This window comes from Dendropsophus ebraccatus, chromosome 12 (assembly GCF_027789765.1).
Source record: "Dendropsophus ebraccatus isolate aDenEbr1 chromosome 12, aDenEbr1.pat, whole genome shotgun sequence".
NCBI classification, from domain to species: Eukaryota; Metazoa; Chordata; class Amphibia; order Anura; family Hylidae; genus Dendropsophus; species Dendropsophus ebraccatus.
This window is the reverse complement of record NC_091465.1, coordinates 68,228,277-68,248,625: the sequence shown is the minus strand read 5'-3', so window position 1 is coordinate 68,248,625 and position 20,349 is coordinate 68,228,277. Positions and strand designations below refer to the sequence as shown.

The 20,349-nt window shown below is 42.1% G+C and overlaps 1 protein-coding gene across 1 annotated transcript in view; it reads left to right on the top strand.

Annotated features, from left to right (window-relative positions):
* Window positions 1–20,349, top strand: part of POLD1 (DNA polymerase delta 1, catalytic subunit) — a 75,591-nt gene that overhangs the window by 18,906 nt on the left and 36,336 nt on the right. Inside the window, exons 10-21 of the mRNA XM_069948006.1 lie at window positions 547–651; window positions 1,663–1,803; window positions 2,712–2,822; window positions 3,301–3,492; window positions 4,268–4,356; window positions 4,558–4,674; window positions 5,225–5,338; window positions 6,077–6,224; window positions 9,790–9,885; window positions 9,961–10,098; window positions 11,223–11,398; window positions 16,008–16,160. Of these exons, the coding sequence (XP_069804107.1) occupies window positions 547–651; window positions 1,663–1,803; window positions 2,712–2,822; window positions 3,301–3,492; window positions 4,268–4,356; window positions 4,558–4,674; window positions 5,225–5,338; window positions 6,077–6,224; window positions 9,790–9,885; window positions 9,961–10,098; window positions 11,223–11,398; window positions 16,008–16,160 (1,580 nt within the window). The remainder of the gene's footprint in view (window positions 1–546; window positions 652–1,662; window positions 1,804–2,711; window positions 2,823–3,300; window positions 3,493–4,267; window positions 4,357–4,557; window positions 4,675–5,224; window positions 5,339–6,076; window positions 6,225–9,789; window positions 9,886–9,960; window positions 10,099–11,222; window positions 11,399–16,007; window positions 16,161–20,349) is intronic.

Here is a 20,349-nt window from a genome sequence, read left to right as displayed (position 1 = left end):
GGCCAGGAAGGAGCACGTGTATTCGTCCAGCAATGGGGTTGGGTCAGCGGCGGGGACATAGGGTGACGCTCTTTCTGTAGCTGGAGGATGCGACCAGCGCCCCGACGGCTCACTCCCCCACCTGCATCTAATGATTTTTTTTTGAAAAACTATTTAAAAAAAAAAATAAAATAAAATCGATTCTGAAATTCTGGGCGAATTAATCGAATTAATTTGATTAATTGCCCAACCCTACTTGCAACCATTGCTAAAAACCTGGCGATAGGGGAAACCTTGGTGGAAAAAAATAAGTGTCTGCGAGAATATTGTCATGGTTTGATTAAAGATAAGCCATAAGGTAAGTTAAGAACAGTGTAAAAATAGACAAGACAGTCTGAAACCTGTCTAGTCCCCCATTGTGTATATGGTTATCCTGTGATTTTAAGTTCAATATGTCCACTTCCAAATATCATTGTGTATAAGCAAATAGAAGGTTTTAGTTTGCATGTTCTGTAATTCTCATAGCATATGACCAGCATATTTACCTGTTCTTCATCTCCGTCTCAGGCCTGGGCAGAGTTTGTGCGCATCATTGATCCAGATATTATAACTGGCTACAACATTCAGAATTTTGATTTGCCGTACTTAATCAACAGAGCTCATGCCTTAAAGGTAACCTTTCTGACTCTACGTAAAGGTTGCAAAAAGTCTTTTTGCTGTGGTTTTTTTTTTTTAAACTTTATTTATCATATCATATCACATATCAATGTTCATCTTCACAACCATTTTTTTGTTCCTGTTTATGTTAATGAAAATGTAAGAAACTGCAGTTAATCTGCATTAAACACTTCCTGCTGCTTTTGCATTTACAGTCCCTATTTAGGTCCATGTGTATATGTGGTAGTGGACTACAAATAAACCTTGTATTATCTTACTTTTCAGCGTATTCGCCTGCAATCTCTAAGTAACATGTAAAAGTAGTACCTGTCATCAGCTTTTTGATTACTAAAGTAAAGGATTTGTGTAATAGGGCTTCTTACCCTGATTCAAGAGATATAACACCAATCCATTGCTCCAGCGCTGAGATATACGTTTTAGAAAGAGTATATAAAGCCCACCAAGTGACCCCTTGGCTGCAAAAGTCCTGCAATGTTCAGCTTTTACAGCCCAGGGGACGTCCAGTGGGATTTATCTCCTTATTTGCATTTAATTTCTAAGCCACCCTTCACACTTCAGGAAAATCTGGATTTCCTGACCCATAGGGTTGCTTTGGGCACTGACACCCTTCAGGAGAAGGTAAGGTCAGGAAATGATAGAACCTGTCCTATTTTTATCAGGAATTCCTCAACGGAGGCCCCCATAGAAGTCTATGGGAGCATCAGGAATTCCTGAACGTAGAAACTGATTACTGTGAGGAAATCCTTACGATTTGCCAAAGGCCTTCTGATCAGCATTTTCTGACAGTAAAAATTGATGTGTGAAGGGGGCCTAAAGCTTATATCTCAGCGCTGGAATGATGGATTGAAATGAGTATTAACCTCTAGATTTAGGGTAAAAATCCCTATTGTACACTTCATTTACTTAAGTCAGAAAAAACTGCGGGACTGAGCTACACTAAAAATGTTTGTAAAGTTCACATTAAGATGTAAAAATAAATATTCATTAAGGTTTTCTGTGAGGCAGGTTGAAAGTTTTCCTTTCCTTGGAAGAATGAGGAACATGAAGTCTGTGATCAGAGACTCTTCCTTCCAGTCCAAGCAGATGGGAAGACGAGAGAACAAAGTCATCAACACAGAGGGCCGGGTTCAGTTTGATCTTCTGCAGGTATTGTTATATGCATACACCTATGTGGGGCACCCTGCGGTGCTCTGTCCTTCACTTATGATCTCCACACGTGTGATCTCCATACTTGAAAGACCAATTATCCCCTTCAGATGGACTCCAAAACACTAGTATATATGTATACCTCTCATATACACAGACTGATAATCAATGTAAAGCAATATTTCTTTTATTAGTGCTAATAAAAGAAATATTGCTCTACACAAATTATTGGTCTGTGTATATGAGAGGTATATATACTAGTGTTTTGGAATCCATCTGCGCTGGTTCATCTGAAGGGGATGATTGGTCCGCCCCTATTTTCTGTTTTCTGCACACGTAATGGGAGCTGTGACACCAAATTTCCATGTGCTAAGCACCTAGAAATGGGCCGGGTAGAGACAGGTGTGAAAAAAGGAGCCGTCTGTGTTTGGATTATGGACAAGAGAACTGTTGCATCTGCTTGTGCTTGTTGGTGGATTAAACAATCCTATTTACTGGGGATCGGACAGGGCTGTCTGGAGGCTGTTCACTGTGTTTCCTTATGTGACCAGTGCTCCCAGTCCAGTCTCTGTACAATGATACGCTCCTTCTTTAAAGTCAGTTAACAGCACAAAATGTCCTTGAGTGCATGTAGAAGCATGTCTAGTGGTCAATGATCTCTCGCCAGGGGGCACACTACCCAGAAGTAGCTTTTGAGGGCCTTTTTATCGGACAGGAGGGGAAGCACTTTAACGCCCTCTCGTGGAAGACCCCAGTGTCTAATCAGACCCCACCTGTAATCATCATATATCTGCCTGACACACAACTGCAGGATGACATGTGTTATAGCAATCCAACATCATACTTTTTTTGGCCATTGACTGTATTAACTATTAATCCTTTCCAACAATCACATTATTTTTATTCAGGTTCTTCTGAGAGATTACAAGCTGCGTTCCTATACCCTTAATGCCGTCAGTTTTCACTTCTTACAAGAACAGAAGGAGGATGTACAGCATTCCATCATTACAGATCTGCAGGTACAGAGTCATTGTCCGCTTCACATGTCTAGAAACTTACAGAAAACTTGGGGAGATTTTGGGGGGCGCTCTCAAATTTCAATGTGTTTTTGTCTTGTCTGCTAATGAAGGGTCTAACCACTGGGACTCTCCGTGATCTCAAGCCTGAATGGCTGTCACTCCATTCAGTGAGAGGCTTCGGACCCCCTTTTCAGGATCTCTAGGGGTTCCAGCAGTTGGACCCCCTGTGCTTATACACTTATCCCCTATATTGTGGATAGGGAATACATGTTGTTGGTTTTCAGCTCCAGGCATCCTGACTTTTATCAGTAAACTGTATGGCTGTCTGAAGGTTAGATCCATTACAGTGATCATTGTTCATGAACAGTACTGATGGTCTTACTGTTTGGTGCAGTAGGGCCCGTCCAGTTGCTGTCTCCTGACCTGGTGTAGTCATCACATTTCATTTAGCTTAAACTTTACTTTATGATATTGACAGAATGGAAATGAACAGACCCGCAGACGACTTGCAGTATATTGCTTGAAGGATGCATACCTACCCCTGCGTCTTCTGGAGAAGCTCATGTGTGTCATTAACTACATGGAGATGGCTCGTGTGACCGGAGTGCCTCTGAATTACCTATTATCGCGCGGGCAGCAGATCAAAGTGGTATCACAGCTTCTCAGACAGGTAACTCACTCAAATTTCTCCTCTTTTACTGTTCCACTCTTTCCCTTGGCCAAAAACACTAGCCAAATAATAACTGACAACAGATATTATAAAAGGATTGGGGAATGTATGATGGTGTTTGTGCAATTAATCATATGGCAGCCTTATTAAAGGGGGATTCCAATGAGCACCTCACTTGCTGACTGATGAACAACCTATGTCATATGACCATAGCGGGGTCTTGTAGAGGCAGTAACAAGGTCACTTAAAAAGGTGCCATCCTTTTATTGCTCTGACTACAATACCCCTTTCAATATAGGAATATTAAAATACTTTGTGCAATATTTCCTTGTTTGGTGTTGCAGGTCATTCTTATATCTCATCAGATTTGGTGTATTTTATATAGCATTTTTTATTGTATTCTAAGGCTGGGTTCACACTATGTATATTTGAGGCTGTATTTGTGAGGCTGTATAGCAACCAAAACCAGGAGTGGATTGAAAACACAGAAAGGCTCTGTTCACATAATGTTGTAATTGAGTGGATGGCCATCATTTAATGGCAAATATTTGCTGTTATTTTAAAACAACGGCTGTTATATTGAAATAATGGCCGTTATTTACTGTTATATGGCGGCCATCCACTCAATTTCAACATTGTGTGAACAGATCCTTTCTGTGTTTTCAATCCACTCCTCGTTTTGGTTGCTATGAGGACCTGACATGAGGACCAAATACTGCCTGAAATATACATAGTGTGAACCCAGCCTAAAGCTGTTCTGGTTACTCTTCATTAGGCCATGAAGCAAGATCTGGTGATGCCGGTGGTGAAGTCAGAAGGTGGTGAGGACTACACTGGTGCTACTGTCATTGAACCAGTTAAAGGGTGAGTAGCCTCTTTGAAATGGTATTCACCTAATCGCTTCTGCTTTCAGCTGAATATATCAGGGGGTTGTAAATGCTTGGGCAAAAAAAAGTCCAGTAGGGTATGTCAGCTTCTTCTCTTAAGTCAGAAATGGCCCGTGGACAAGTGATGGTGACTGTTGTATATCCTGCTTCATTTATTGATATATCACACTTGTTGCAGGTATTACGATGTGCCTATTGCCACCCTGGATTTTTCATCTCTGTATCCATCAATCATGATGGCTCATAATCTCTGTTATACCACCCTGCTGCAGTCTGGATCCGTCGATAAGTATGGGTGAGTATTGTCACCTATAAGGCCTAATTTCAGATGCAGTTACTAAAGCTTGTATTTGATAGCATATTTGCTATGCCAGATGGTTTATGTGATTTTTATAGGTTTAGGGCATTTAAAGGGTACCTGCATAAAAGAACTCAATGAGATCCAGCATCTAGGCCGCCCAGTATGGACCTGTATCTTTTCACACTAATTTAAGGAACAGGTAGAAGTGTAACTTTGCTGGTACCCCTTAAATGAACAGGATGCTTATAACAGGTAAAGCTATTCACTTCTTTAAAGTAACAAAGACTTTAGTCTTGCTCCTCCATCTTGTTCTACAATTGTTCCGAAAATGAAGCCAACTACTCTTAGAGGACTGGTTACTTCCCTCATTAAGTCAGCATTTTAGAGCCTCAGGGATCACACACTCACCCACCCATCAATCCCTCTAATAGGGGAATAAGTTCTGTTTCTTGTGTAGATTCCTTTCAGTGTTATGGAGAGTTGACCGGAGTAAAGCGTGCTCCCTAGTATCACAGTCTAAGGGTTGTGTGTTCTCCTTTTTAAGGCTTAACCCTGAAGATTTTATCAAGACCCCAACAGGAGATTGTTTTGTTAAGTCAAGTGTAAGGAAAGGGTTACTGCCTGAGATTTTGGAAAATCTCTTATCTGCCCGAAAACGGTGAGTACATATATTTTATTCACAATATTCTTTTGAGTCTTTACTTTCAATTTCATGTTGATAAATTGGTAAAACCAATAATCCATTACGTACTTGACTATTCAGGAACATGCATCTGGTAACAACCAACAGCCAAGAAAATACACTACAGACAAGCAGTAATAATAGTTGATAATAAAAGATGGCATCAACATGATATTTCTCAAGTAAACAATCTGTCCCCTATTAAATTATAGCCGACCAAATGTATTTAAGGAAAACTTTAGGAACAGATGAAAAGAAGGTAACTGCAGGACTAACCAGACTACACATTGAATGTTTGTTGTCTGTTGCCATGGAGACGCACAGGTCTGCATAGGAGTTTTAGACACAAGTTAGCAAAGCTGGTAAATTTTTCATGCACTGGAGCAATACATGTGGTTGCAAAGGTGGCCATAACCTTTATGATCTTAGAATTTGATTCCATATTGCTAGGATATGCCATCACTCTACCCCTACACTATATTAATGCCTATAGAGTGCTGCCCCCAGCCATCTTTTGTGCAGAGGATTACAACATGGCTGCTCGTAATGGTGACTTTAATGCAAGGACAGAACATGCTCTGTACAGTAACTTTCACCAAAAAAATTAATAAAGGTTTATAGATCAGATAGGTTTCAGCTTCAGCAATTTATTATGGCTCCTGACATTATGAAATAATTTTTCTCTATTCTGTGTTTTTTTCCCCTTACTTTTAGGGCAAAAACAGAGCTTAAAAAGGAGACTGATACCTTTAAACAGAAGGTTCTGGATGGTCGCCAGCTGGCGCTGAAAGTAAGCGCAAACTCTGTCTATGGGTTCACTGGAGCACAAGTTGGAAAACTACCCTGTCTTGAGATTTCACAGGTAAAGGTCCTTTTTTTTTATTTTTTTTAAATTCTTTTACTTTCTTCCTCCTCCTGTCTTCACACGGTTTATATTGTAAGCAGAAAGCGAAGTTGGTGCAGTGACCCCCTCCCTACCCACCCACCTACATCTGCAGTAAGAGGCCACATTACTGTACACAGAAAATCTAACTTTCCTTTACCCCTCCAGTCCTGGAGAACCCCTTTAACTGCCATCTTGCCATACACGCCTTCCATCTGTTCCTCAATGTCTCAACATACTTTTTTGTCTTCCGGGATTTCCCTCCATTCCCCAGTCCATAAGCTGTGTGTCCTTTGTCTCCTCCATTCCCCAGTCCATAAGCTGTGTGTCCTTTGTCCCTCTATCAATAGTTTTATTCACAGACCAAGTATGGCAGCGGTTTCCTGTAAATCTACAAGTCCTAGTCCAGTATGCAAATTATGTGATAAACTGGTGGTTAAAAAAAATGTACGTAAAGGGGTAGCCTTGTGTAAGTACAGTTAACAGGTGGTCAATAAAAGGATGGGAGCTGTAAAAAATCTAGTATAATGTGTCCAGTCAGCAGAGTTGGCTCAGTGGTTAGCATGGTCGCCTTGCAGGGCTTCAGTCCTGGGTTTTTATCTGATCAAGGGCAACATCTGCATGAAGATTGTCCCAGTGGTTGTGTGGGTTTCCTCGAGTACTCTCCTGTTCCCTCCCTCACTGCAAAAACATACACATAGGTTACTTGGCTTCCTATCTGATTTCCTCAATACGTGTATCTGAGATAGAGAGATTAGATTCTGAGACGGGACTGAGGAGTATAATGATCTCTGTACAGTGCTGTGGAATATGTTGGCGCCATATTGACGACATGGTTAGAATCCATCCGCAAATTCCCTAATATGCTTTTATCTGGCTGGAGTAGGTTTATCAATAAAGGGATCCTCAATGATTTCTCCAGCAAATCGTATACATCACTGTTAGAGCAGCCTTGTGTCTTTTTCCAGACCGATCCAATGTTGCCTTCATGACCAAGTAAGTTGCAGCCTCTTTAGTCTAGGCTTCGGGAGGGTCTCCAGCAATTTGGACCCCTACAGTTTAGACATTGTTGCCATCCGATCAGCATGGCATTACAACCTAAGGCCATGTTCATACAGGATAAGACAACAGCAGTCGTCTTACATGTGTCACCCAGCCGATACTGTAGTATCGGCCAGATGAACATCACTTTATCTAAATTGGAATGCAGGCACATTCAGGTGTAAAAAAGGAAAAGGAGAAAGTCCAGCACGAAATCCATAAACGACTTGTTCTTTATTAAAGTTGAATCCGTAAAATTACATGTAGTAAAATGAAAATACACACTGTAGACGCGTTTCGGACGTTGGCCTTTTGTCACAGTATAAGTGAACCCATGATTGGAAGGTATGCTACACAGAACAGTGTTGGGCATAACTATGGTGTAAGTGGATTTTTCTGTTTTTCTTACATTCAGGTGTGACCTTGCTCCAAATTACCATAGCCCACAATGTAAAGTACGGCCGGGAGCCGCACTTTACACAATGATTACAGGCTGTCTTGTACAGCTTCTATTCACTGAATAGCGGACACAGAAAATAGACTTGTCAGTTATTTTGTGCGGCCGCAGAGAACCATGACTGTAGTGTATATAGTGTGTATACACTACGGCCGTGATTCCATACGCTGTAATGTAATTGATCAATGTCAATAAAAATGGCCATTATTTAATGGCAAAATACAGTTTGTGAATATGGTCGTAAGGCCTATTAAATGTTTATTTCTGTTAACCAACCTATATTTTCTGATTATTTCTGAAGAAAAAAAAAAAAAAATCACCATTCGTCGACCTCATATCGGCCTGTGTAAACGGGGTATGTGTGGCCATCAATGAAAGTGAACAATTCTGCAATCGCCATGCCGTCTGCACAATGATAGAGCTGTGTAAACCTGTGCGGATCTACTAGGTTGGCCCTTGTTTTTGCCAGACATTGGCCCATCTACAAGAGCCTACTACACTTATCTCTACATATCAATATTGGTATACAGTGATGTAATACCGCCTTTGTGGTTAGGAGACGGGCAGATCTGGGCAGCAGTACGTAACCTATGAGATGAGTTGTAGCACTTAGTAGTAAAATTCTTCAATGTCCACAAACAAGCCATTCAGCTCCGTCTGGCTGCAGCATACAGATGATGTGTGGAGAGACTGTGACCAGTGTTACAAAACCTGGAGGGCAAAACCAAGACATTGAACAAATATCCTTCCGGGGGAAAAGGGAGGGAGAGGTTGCAGCAGAGGTCTTTCCACACATTGAGCCTTAGAGGGGGTTATGCTGAGGCCATCTTATCTGCCTTATACATTGACATTACAGCAGTGTGTGCTGAAACAGGAACTGTATGGGTCTTGCTAAACCGTAAACTTTCCAGCTTATAGATAAGGAGAGATCCATTGGTAAAGCTTCACATATAAATTAGTGTTCACCTCAAACATGAAGCATGTGGAGACAGCTTAGGTGAATCTGTTTACATAAAAGACATAAAATTTGACTCCGCATACACGAGACGAATAATCTGCCTGCGTCCGCCATTACAGCAAGGTTTTATCCTGAGCCGGTGGTTTCCTGCTGTCTCAAGATTCTGACAAGCTTTGCAAAATGTCTCCTGGGAAACACCAAAGGAAAGCCAACACTTAGTAGGGAAGTCTAGAAATATGATGGTGTGGGTGTAGTTTGGCCCTTAGGTAACTTCCTAATTTTCAGCATATATGTGCATTTATGTATATTTTGTTTCCTAATTTTGGTTTTTGAAAATGGATTTTCAACCCCTTTAAAGGATATTGCACTTTGGAAAAACACATGTTAAATCATTCCTCCCCCCCCCCTCCTGGAGATTCAACCATTCATCCAGTACATGTAATTACCTTTTCTGTCTTCTTCCCCCAGTTTTGAGTCTGCTGTTTTCTGCTGAAGACACAGAAAACTGTGTGTGAGCTGTTCTCTCAGTCTCCCCCTCCCCTCCAAGACAGCTCATGTAAACAGTGTCCCTGGTCGGCTGTTTCTGGACTCTGGGAGGATTAATTACAGTAAGGTCACAAGTAACTCAACCTTAGATTAACGCTCCTACATTACACAGTGCAAAGACAGCCGGCCAGGAAAACTGTTTACATGAGCCGCCTCGGAAGGTAGGGGGAGACGGAGTGAACAGCTCACACACAGTTTTCTTTGTCTTCAGCAGAAAACAGCAGCCTCAGAACCGGGGAAAGGAAGGCAGAGAGAGTAAGACAGTGAAATACATATTTAATACATCAAAGAAGGCACTTTTTTTTTTCTTTCGTGTTTACCAGTATTATATTATAGTTAACAGTGCAGTTGTTTGTTCTCCTTACTGGGCAATTGAATTTTCCCACAAAGATTGATGTGCAGACCAAAAGTAATCTCCCCTTTCCCACATTCGTGTTTGTGGCTAAAAATCTGATCCCTGACACGTCACCTTAAATTCCCCCCCCCCCCCCCCTTAATAGGATGAAGCAGCAATAAAGTTGATCTTCTGTTCGCTTTTTTAGAGTGTCACAGGCTTTGGCAGGCAGATGATAGAGACAACCAAACAACTAGTGGAATCCAAGTACACTCTTGCCAATGGATACAAGGCAGACGCCAAGGTAGGCAACATCGGATTACTACCTCTATCTCTGGAGGTTTAAGACTTTGGTATAACTGGTACCTGTTCTCTGCAGGTTATTTATGGTGATACGGATTCTGTGATGTGCAAACTTGGTGTTCAGACTGTTTCTGAAGCCATGGAAATAGGAAGAGAAGCAGCAGAATGGGTCTCCAGTCACTTTGTCCCTCCCATAAAACTGGAGTTTGAAAAGGTTTGTATCTGAGTCCTATCACTGTCATACATCACAACCCAATCATATAGCGAGCATGCAGATTTAATTTCTTCTTTGGTTTCCAACAAAATGACATTTGTTTCTTGCAGTGAACTACTAGCCTTAACTTTTCCATCTTAAAAGTTGACTTAGTTGTCACAATATACATTACTATGGCATGTGGAGAAGAGGGGTTACTGATTTGTTGGCCCTGCCAGGTGCTATGTAAGGAAAAAGGAAAGAAACAGCAGCAGCACAGCAATGAAGGGGTTACGCTAAGGACTGGACTGATGATACATGTAGAGATGAGCCAATTTACATTACAAATAAAGCGAAGCCCTTTGCTGTGCACTTAGGTTATACACCGGCTGCCTTGGATCTTTGTGCCACTCAACCCATGGGTGCCTAGAAAAGCTGGATCCAGTCCTGGGAAACTGGGATAAGTTTCTGAGGATTGGATCCAGCTTATCCAGGCACTTTGCCTAAAAGCCGAGTGCCGAGCAAACAAAGTGCTTCACTTTGTAATGTAAATTTGCTCATCTCTAATAACAAGCTAAAAGGAAGAGGGAGGGAAATTAGATTCAGGAGGCAGCACTGTGTATATACAGTTGTATAAACATAAGGGACAGCTGCCGGGAACTTTATGGGCCATCATAAATGAGAGGCAAGTCTTCATTTACCTTTTATTCACAGTGTGGATCTACTGAAGGAGTCGAACAGGCTGACAGATTTCAGGTCTACAGCCCAGGCCCTCTCCCCGTATTCCAACTTGGTCTGTCTGTTACTAGAGATGACCGAGCCTAATAACAGGTAGTGGACAGCTGTTTGCTGAAAAGTGAGACATCTAGTAGTGAAGACTTTAGAACCTTTTTTTTCTGGAGTAATGTGTCATTTTTGGTAGATGAAGGGATTTAAGGGATGTTAGGGATCACATGGAGGGAGGTTGCTTGAACTTCTAGTAATCATTCAAGCAACGTGAGCCCAAAAACGTTAAATGTCAGTGGCATCTCATAAAATATCGGAAATAAATATGCTCCAATGCTTTTGTATATATCTGCTTTGTACTTTAACCAGAACTTTGTAGTATTCGTTGTAGTGAAAAGTAGCATTAATCTGTATTATAGGTTTATTTTCCATACCTGCTGATCAACAAAAAGAGATACGCCGGTCTTTACTTTTCATCCAGCCCAAACACTCATGACAAGATGGACTGCAAGGGCATAGAAACTGTAAGGCGAGACAACTGCCCCCTAGTGGCCAATCTGATCAACACATGTCTGCAGAAGATCCTGATTGACAGGTAAACATGCATGCGTTCCTATATACAGTATATGTACACACTGTATAGCTGTACCTATTTCTGTGTGTTCTCACAAGTATATTAATATATGGTTTCATATGCTTTAGTTAGGTAGTAACAAGTTACAATGCCATGTAATAAAATGTTAGTTAGGAAGGGTATGAAAATTATTGGCAGTCTGTAGCGATGATCAGCTATACGAGTACCTACTGTCATCACTGTCATTTATTCTGCATTTTAGAGTAGAGGACAAACCATCTTGTCTATAGAGTTAAAGGGTTATTCTCATCCAATTGAATAGGGAATTACTAGTATATGCTATCACTTTTATTGTTGGGGTTCCAGTCTCTGGGGTCGCAGAGGTCCTAAGATTAAACAGGCTGCAGTATAGATGAACCCTGGCCACCCCCTATGCAGTGATTTGCAGGGTGCCATTGAAGTGAATAGAGCTGGAAGTACCTCCCTGCACGGCAAGGTGGTCAGGAGAGCTGATTTGTATAGATTACTTTGGTCATGGTCACCTCTTTGATTCAGGATTGGTGAGTGCCAGAAGTTAGACCCCCATGGATCATAAATCTAAAGATCCCGCACTTACCCGCTTGCTGTCGGCGTGTTTAATAGCACTGGCAGTGAGCGGGGAACAAGGAGCTAGTGAGGACTGATCCGACAGGTCGACGCTCGCTTTCTCCCACTGATCTCCCTGTGTAATAGGGGCTTTAGTTATTGGCGAACTGTCAGAAATTCTCCCACAACCTCCCATAAACGAGCACTGACAGTTGGTCATGATAATCTTAATAGTCATTTATAGTCTTAATGGAAAGGGGGCAATAAGCCTGTGCCAGACACTTATGACAGCGATATCTCTCCAAGGATCGAGAGTGTTCAATTCCCTTTTTTGATCCATAGACTAATACACATTGTATTGTCTATTGATTTACTGTTCGTGTATGGACAGCTGTAGCAATATCTGGTGTCAGACTTACATACTAGAAATAGGTAGATTAATGGCTGAAATATAGGTATGTCCCCTCTGATCAATCCTGTAAACCAATCTTTGTTTTATGTTAGAAAGTATTACTATAAAATAATGGGGAAGGTGTGTGGACTCTTATAGGCCATGCAGTGCTCCACTGTGATAATGATAATCAGTGGAGGGGGCGGGCTGGATGAGGCAGCAGTGCTCCTAAGGGTGCTCTGGAGCAGAGTTTACCCCAACTAACAGCGCAGGAGCGGCACCGAGGAGGAAGGTAACACAATACCTTCCTTCTCAACGTTCTCGGCACTATAGGGAGCTATCAAAAGGTTAGATTTGTCTAACCTCCTGATAATTCCTCTTTAAAGTGCTTTGAGACATGACAGGAGATATTTACCAAGCCAGAATCTCCTCCAGAAGGAAGACTTGCATGCTTCTTCCACTAGGTGACATCAGGAGCAAGCCCACTTCTTTCTGATGGAGAGCTGCTCTGCATATTAGAGCCCATCCCATAATCCTTTCTTTACTAGCCAGCCAGCACCCTGCTCTGTAGATACAAGGGACAGAGATTTACCCTATACAATCTATACTATACTATCTTTAAATTACCTTGAAATTAACATTTCCTTTTATGACTCTTCATGATGGGATTTACAGCTGTTTTTTAGCCTGATATAAGAGAAACAGATTGCTGAAATCAGGGAGACCAGCCAAACGACAACACTGCCGCCTGCTAGTGAAAGCGCTCAATTCCCCCTGGGAAACATGAATATGCAAAAGAAGAGCCCGTGAAGCCTCACTGAAGAGTCTCAAAACACAGGACTAGCCAGATATCCCTCCGGGAAGGACCCGGCCAAGGGGCAGCTCCTGTTAGGAAACCACCAAAACCACCATATTAAGTGGCCCTATAAGTCAATGTATTGACAAGGGATAAACCAAGGCTAGGTATCCATCCACATACAGCAGGTCCTTCCCAGAGGGATATCTGGCTAGTCCTGTATTTTGAGACTCTTCAATGAGGCTCCATGGGCTCTTCTTTTGCATATTCATGTTTCCCAGGGGGCAATGCACCTAGGACTTCACTGCATTGAACGCATTCACTAGCAGCCGGCAGTGTTGTCGTTTGGCTGGTCTCCCTGAGTTCAGCAATCTGTTTCTCTTATGGCTCTACTAGGCATTGCTCCCACCTAGCCAGAATCCTTCTCCACACTGATGAGGGGCAACACCCCAAAACAGCTGTATGTGGATGGTTACCTAGCCTTGGTTTATCCCTTGTCATTACATTGACTTATAGGGCCACTTAATATGGTGGTTTTGGTGGTTTCCTAACAGGAGCTGCCCCTTGGCTGGGTCCTTCCCGGAGGGATATCTGGCTAGTCCTGTATTTTTAGCCTGATTATAAAAAAAATTTACAAGGCACACTTAAAGTAATCCTTATATTTCCTGCCTGTTATCATGTATCCACACCCTCTGATTTTTGCAAGATTGCTGTACGTAGCAATACATGATGATAAAGTGGCCAAAGTGTGCACTTTTGCAATTCCTCTTTATTATTCCTCCATTGCATCGGAAATAAAAAGAGTGAGGAAACTTTGCACAATGAATTTATTTATCTCTTATGCAGTCCTTCTCATGTTACTCCCTGTGCCCTCTTTTTTTCTTTTGGCATAAATGGGAAGAAGGACTTATGACTGCAAGATCAGTCTACAGAGGGTTTGTAGTCTGTTACCATGGTTACACATAGGTCTAAGGTGCAGCTGGAGACAAAACACGGTGGGGAAGATTTATCAAACATGGTGTAAAGTGAAACTGGCTCAGTTGCCCCTAGCAACCAATCAGATTCCACCTTTCATTCCTCACAGTCTATGGAAAATGAAAGGTGGAATCTGGTTGGTTGCTAGGGGCAACTGAGCCAGTTTCACTTTACACCATGTTTCATAAGCCTACCCCGGTTATGTGTAAAAACCATTTGCAAAGTTACTTAATTTTTATTTTACCTGTATTGGAGCAATATACATATTCTTTATGTATGTTTGCATGTACCTTCCTTAAAAAAAAACACATTTAAAGCGTAACTATCATATAAACAAACTTGTCCTTATGACATGTCATAGGTTTATATAGGTGGGGTCCGGGTACGGAGACCACCGCTAATTGCTAAAAGGAGGAGGCAGAAGCACTTTGCAGTGCGCTCTCTGCCCCTTTATCTCCGCTTTCACTGTGATGTAGCAGTAGATGGACTTGTAATGGGATCTATGGAACTTCCAATAGACATAATTGCCGGAAGTTCCGTAGACTCCATTACAATTCTGTTATACACTATAGCTCCATTTTAACAAAATTGATACGTATCCTATAAATTTTCAATACCAATGCACGTACAATCACAGTCTCAATTAGGAAACCCACCAATAACATACATACCAGAGTAAATATGGACACCAATCACCACAAATATTCCAATTTTTATTGTTAAAACCTTCCAGACATAAAAAAACAAGGTGTAAATAGTATGACCATCAAGTAAATGCTAGTCTAAAGCCATACATATGGGAAGTATATATGTAACAAAACAGGTATAACCTATTGCACTAAGCCCATTATCCGACCCATGTCAACAATAAGATGTAAACAGATTGCTACCCAGACCGCATCACTAATGTGTCGCTCACTTCCTCTGAGGAAGCATCTACTATGTGAAACGTATGTTGGGGTGGATGATAAGGTCATACTATTTACACCTTTATAATCATGTTTTTTATGTCTGGAATGTTTTAATAATAAAGATTGAAATATCTTTGGTTTTCTCTGGTATACTAGCTCTTTAAAGGTGTTAGAGAAAAAAACAGCTACTTTCTTGCAAAAAACAGTGCCATTACTGCTTTCAGGTTGTGTTAGGGTACTATTACACGGAACGATAATCGGCCGAATCGGCCCTATCTGGCCGATTATCGTTCCGTGTAATAAAGACAATGATCAGCCAATGATCGTTGTCATCGGCTGATCGTTGATATAGGTTCTGACCTATAATTGTCGGGCGCCGACCGCGCATCGCTAGGTGTAATAATGGTGTGTGGCCGGCGCTGACGGTATGCAAAGAAGCCTTTGTTTTAAACTTTATACATTACCTATCCAGGCTGCAGGGCTTCTCCCTGGGCTTCAGAGCTCCGGCACTCCGGCTTCAGAGCGGCCTGTCTCAGCTGACATGCCGCTCAGCCAATCACTTGCCAGGACTGCAGCGGCCTGTCAGCTGAAGCTGGAGCGCGTGGACCCAGGGAGAAGCACAGAACAAGAGGAGCCCTGCAGCCTGGACAGGTAATGTATAAAATTTAAACAAAGGCTGCAAGGATATCGGTAACAATGTCCCTGCCGCCCTTGTTAAACGATTATCGCGCCGTGTAATAGGCCCTGTAAACGAGCAGATCGGCGCTCGTTTAAATTTATTATCAGGCCTTCATCGGCCCGTATAATAGTACCCTTAGGTATTACAATTCAGCTCCATCCACTTCAATGGAACTGAGCTGTAGTATCACACCCAAACTGAGGACAACAGAGGTGCGATTTCTGGAAGAGAGTAACCATGTTTTTGTAAGCATGGAATAACCCATTTAACTTTTTTTTCCCTTTAACTTGTAGGGACCCAATGGGAGCTGTAGAACACGCCAAGGATGTGATCTCTGATTTACTTTGTAATCGAATAGACATCTCACAGCTGGTTATCACCAAAGAGCTGACCCGTACTGCAGATGAGTATGCAGGAAAACAGGCTCACGTGGAGCTGGCGGAGAGGTAAGAGATGGCACCGGGATCTTACAATATCATTCTGGTAGAGAGGGGAATTGTCTGCTGGAAGTGATGCAGGTATATACCATGGAGGCATGCAGCCTGTTGCAGTGGATGCATGGGTGTAGTGCAGCACCAGATATTGTAAATTCTGCCATATATCAATATATTTACAGTAACTGAAGTTTCCATTGTCATTGAGGAGCTGTATTCTTCCATTACTCTACCACCCCCCCCCCCTTCAAAAAAATAAAAAATTTATAATGTTCAGCCTGCTTGTAACACTGCCTGCGCGCGCTGATCCGTGACTGAGGGGAAACGCAGAAATAGCTTGTCCCACCCTGAGCAGCTGTGTCTGGTGCCTAGTGTGGAAGGAGGAGGTGGGGGAGGAGAGTGTGGAAAAAAAGACACCGACTTCCTGTGACCCTCTAGATGCCGGCCACACATTGCCCAATATCAGTCTCCTGTCATTTGTGAGCTCAGCAGGTTTTATTTTTTTTTACTCTGTGAGACAAGTAATTAGAAAACCTCCTGTCGTCTTGTGAGGAGGAGCTGCCATCACTTCCAGTCAATGATCTCACTATTATCTGCAGTATGTGCAGATCATTCATTCATCTCCTGAAATATTTCATGATAGACTGACCATCAGATGGCGATAGACATTGATCACCTTGATAGCAAATTTATATCAGGGCCCAGACTATTATAGACTACCTCAATATATCCCCTATGGGAAAGAGACGTTTTAAATCACCTTTTTAAGAGATGTCTGCGTCTTGTGTAAAGGGTTATTCCTATCTCACACAATCACTGATTACTAGAATCTGCTGAAACCTGAGAACGAAGGGGTTGTATTGCTGGTTTAGCTCCCAGCTTCCCACTGTGTAGAGAATTAGCAGCACAGCCTCATTCAAGTGAATGGCACCATTCCCTGCATAGCTAACATCTGATCTTATTCTGACTGACTGATCCCCTGATGACAAAGCAAGACCTATCCTAGCTAAACTGTATGACATCACTTTGTATGATGGGAAAAGCCTTTTAAGCCTAAATGATGCCATGTACAACAGCTGAAGGGTGGTCAAACTTTTTTTTTTTAACTAAAGTTTTCTTTACTTTGTCACAATAGGAATAATGGGCCTAAGTTATGTTTCAAAAACGAAACAATACTTACATTGCCGGTTAGCCTTGAGTGCCCTGATTCCATTGATATGTTAACTTTCTTGCTACCATCCCCCTTTTATTGCTGAGATAAAGAGTTTTTTACTATATCAAAGACTGCTTATGTTTTTCACTGAATTATCAGATGGGCACCAGGTTCACGCTTTCTCGCACCCCATTACCCCATTTTTTGCAGTAAAGTTCCCGTCCATCTAACGATTCATTAAAATGTACAGATAGGTAACCGAATGGTAAAACGCCTTCATCTCTGGAATGAAAGACGAAGCAAAGAAGTAAGGACACTATGGGCCATGATAATCTTTCTTAGGGAACCTTGTTCCTTGCCAGAAAAGCAATTGCACTTAGATGGATAGACAAATAACCCCCCACTATAAGACTGAGACAGAGAGGGCTGTCAGTCATCAGCCAGGAGGCGTGCTTACAGCTGTTGGATAGGTGACTGCAGAGAGTTGACATCTAGAGCTGCTGATTAACGTCCCAATGACTCCAGATACATTTACATACAGCACAAGCAGCAAACACAGGTTATAATCTAAAAATATATTACTCAGGTCCACTTTAATACCCTTTTATACTTGTGTATAGTATGTGTGTCTCATTTGGGTCACACAACAGCATACAGTTTTAAACTCCCAGCAGGCCTGTAGTCCACTAGAAAGTAAGTTGTATACAGAATTGTCGGAAGCCCCATAGACTTGCATTGTAATTGTAATTTAAACTGTATCCTGCTGTGCAAATTATAGGTACCTATTAAATCAACCACATCACACTGCCAGCAGCGGCACTTTGGAAAAGTTGCTGACAGGTTACATTTAAAGTGGACCTGTCAGCATTTTTAATGACTAAAGAAAAGCCAGTTTACAATAGGGCTTCTTACTCTGACTCAAGATATATAACTCTTATTTAAATCTGTTTCTCCAGCACTGAGATATAAGCTTTAGAAGATTTATGCAAATTAGGAGATTAAAGCTAATCTCTACTAGCACTGCAAACCTAGGGCAAGAATGCTCTAGGCCACGCGAGATTGACTCCCCGCGTCGCAGTAGAAAAAGTACCAGCACAGTGAGAGAGGCTGACCCCCCGAACAGGACACGGTGTGAGGACCTCTACAAAGCGGTACCGGTGGTTTAGGGATGGCTACATGCCGGTACAGATTCGCTTTAAGCCCATGGAGTGTTCCTTAGGCTGCAAAAGCCCAGCAACGCACTTTTGCAGCCCAGGTGACACTCTGTTGACTTCATCTCCTAATTTGCATAAATCTTCTCATGTTTATATCTCAGCGGTGGAGTGACAGACCAAAATAAGAGGTATGTCCCCTGATTCAGGGCAGGAAGCTTCATTGTACACTGCCTTTACTGCTTTTTAAAGGGTTCTCTTAAGGAAAACCTATTATGGGAACTGCTTTTGCAGAGATTGGAAAGTAACAGGAGGCATTTCAGGTGATATTTTACCTTTTTAAAATGTTAAATATCTATTTAAAAAAAAACACAAAACCTTTAGATGATGTGGCTTTCCCACATTGTGTTTATCATCTCTACACCTGATAGGTGGCGATTGAGACCCTGACCAGTGACTGGACTGGGGGCCCCGAGTCCTCCATCCGTCTTTATTACACAGCTGCAGTGAGAAAGCCTTTGAATGGTGTGGTGGTCGAGCATGCTCAGTGCAGCACCGTTTAGACCCTATGAGGCTGATGGAAATAGCTGACCACCGTACTTGTCTGGCTTCATCAGTCCCTGACTATGAATCGAAAACAGATAAAACTTTTCTGTCCACTTGAGCAGCAGCTACACAATATTTCCCTTGAGTAAAGTTCTGGTGACCGCAGAGCGTGAAAGTAGCTGTAGTTGATATCGCCATCCTGGTGTCTGAGAGCTGGGGGAGACTTTGTGTCCTGATCATCTCACCTGCAGTACAGTCAGAAACGGCACACAATGAAACATACAGAAAATGTCACACAACTTTGCATTTTACTTATTTGGAGCGTATTGTTTTATTATACATCAAACCTTCTCAGTTATCCTGCAGGAATGTTTTTGTTCTGTTAAATAGATGATATTAAGCATAATATACATAAAATCTCTTTGCATTGTATTAGTTTTTAAGATACTGTATGCTTTATGCAGTTGCTCCCCCCCCCCCCTTTTTTTAATTGATATAGTCCTCTGCATAGGCAACATTGTAGGATGACAAGTATTAAAGGGGTTATCCAAGTTTAGAAAAAGCACAGCTACTTTCTTACAAAAACAGCACCACCCCTGCCCTCAGGTTGTGTGCGGTATTACATTTTGGCGCCATTGACTTTAATGGAACTGAGCTGCAAAACCCAAACTGAGGACAGTTGTTTCTGGAAGGAAGTAGTCATGCTTTTTCTAATCCTGGATGACCCCTTTAAGCTCCAATCTCCCGCCTAGTGGCAGTGACAGGCCCCCAGAATACTATTATTCATCTATTAGTCAATACAGGGAATTTGGAGCACCAGAGCATCAGATAAAGAAAGTTAGAAATCCGTTTAGCGTCTGTATCGTGAAATGTCAAAATACACGGACGATATAGGACATGGCAGCCCCCTGTGCAGATATCACATTGTTCTATAGCAGTGATACCACATGTAAAAATAAAATAAAAATTAAATAAAGCGCTTATTTTATCATTAAAAAAAAAAAGAAACCTATTCCCTTTAATGTCCACTGAACCCGCCGCTCATAACGGATTCGGCAGTTGGTATAGCGTGTATGGGGTAATCTAGAACCCCATGTTGGTGATGATAGGGGACCCCTTTGTTCAAAGAGAGATAAGCCGCAGTGAGAGCGCTCATTGTCGCCTACCCCTACCGTCCCTAAAGATAACACAGTAACACTCAGCGGGGCCAAACGTTCCGGGGTGGTGGGCGGGAGAGATAACTGGCGGCCTTTTTCGGTTATTGAAAGTGTATTGCGGCCTTTATAGGGAACCTGTAATCTTTCATGCTTCCTGAGCCATCAAGTCAATGGGGGGTCCCCAGTGGCTTCTC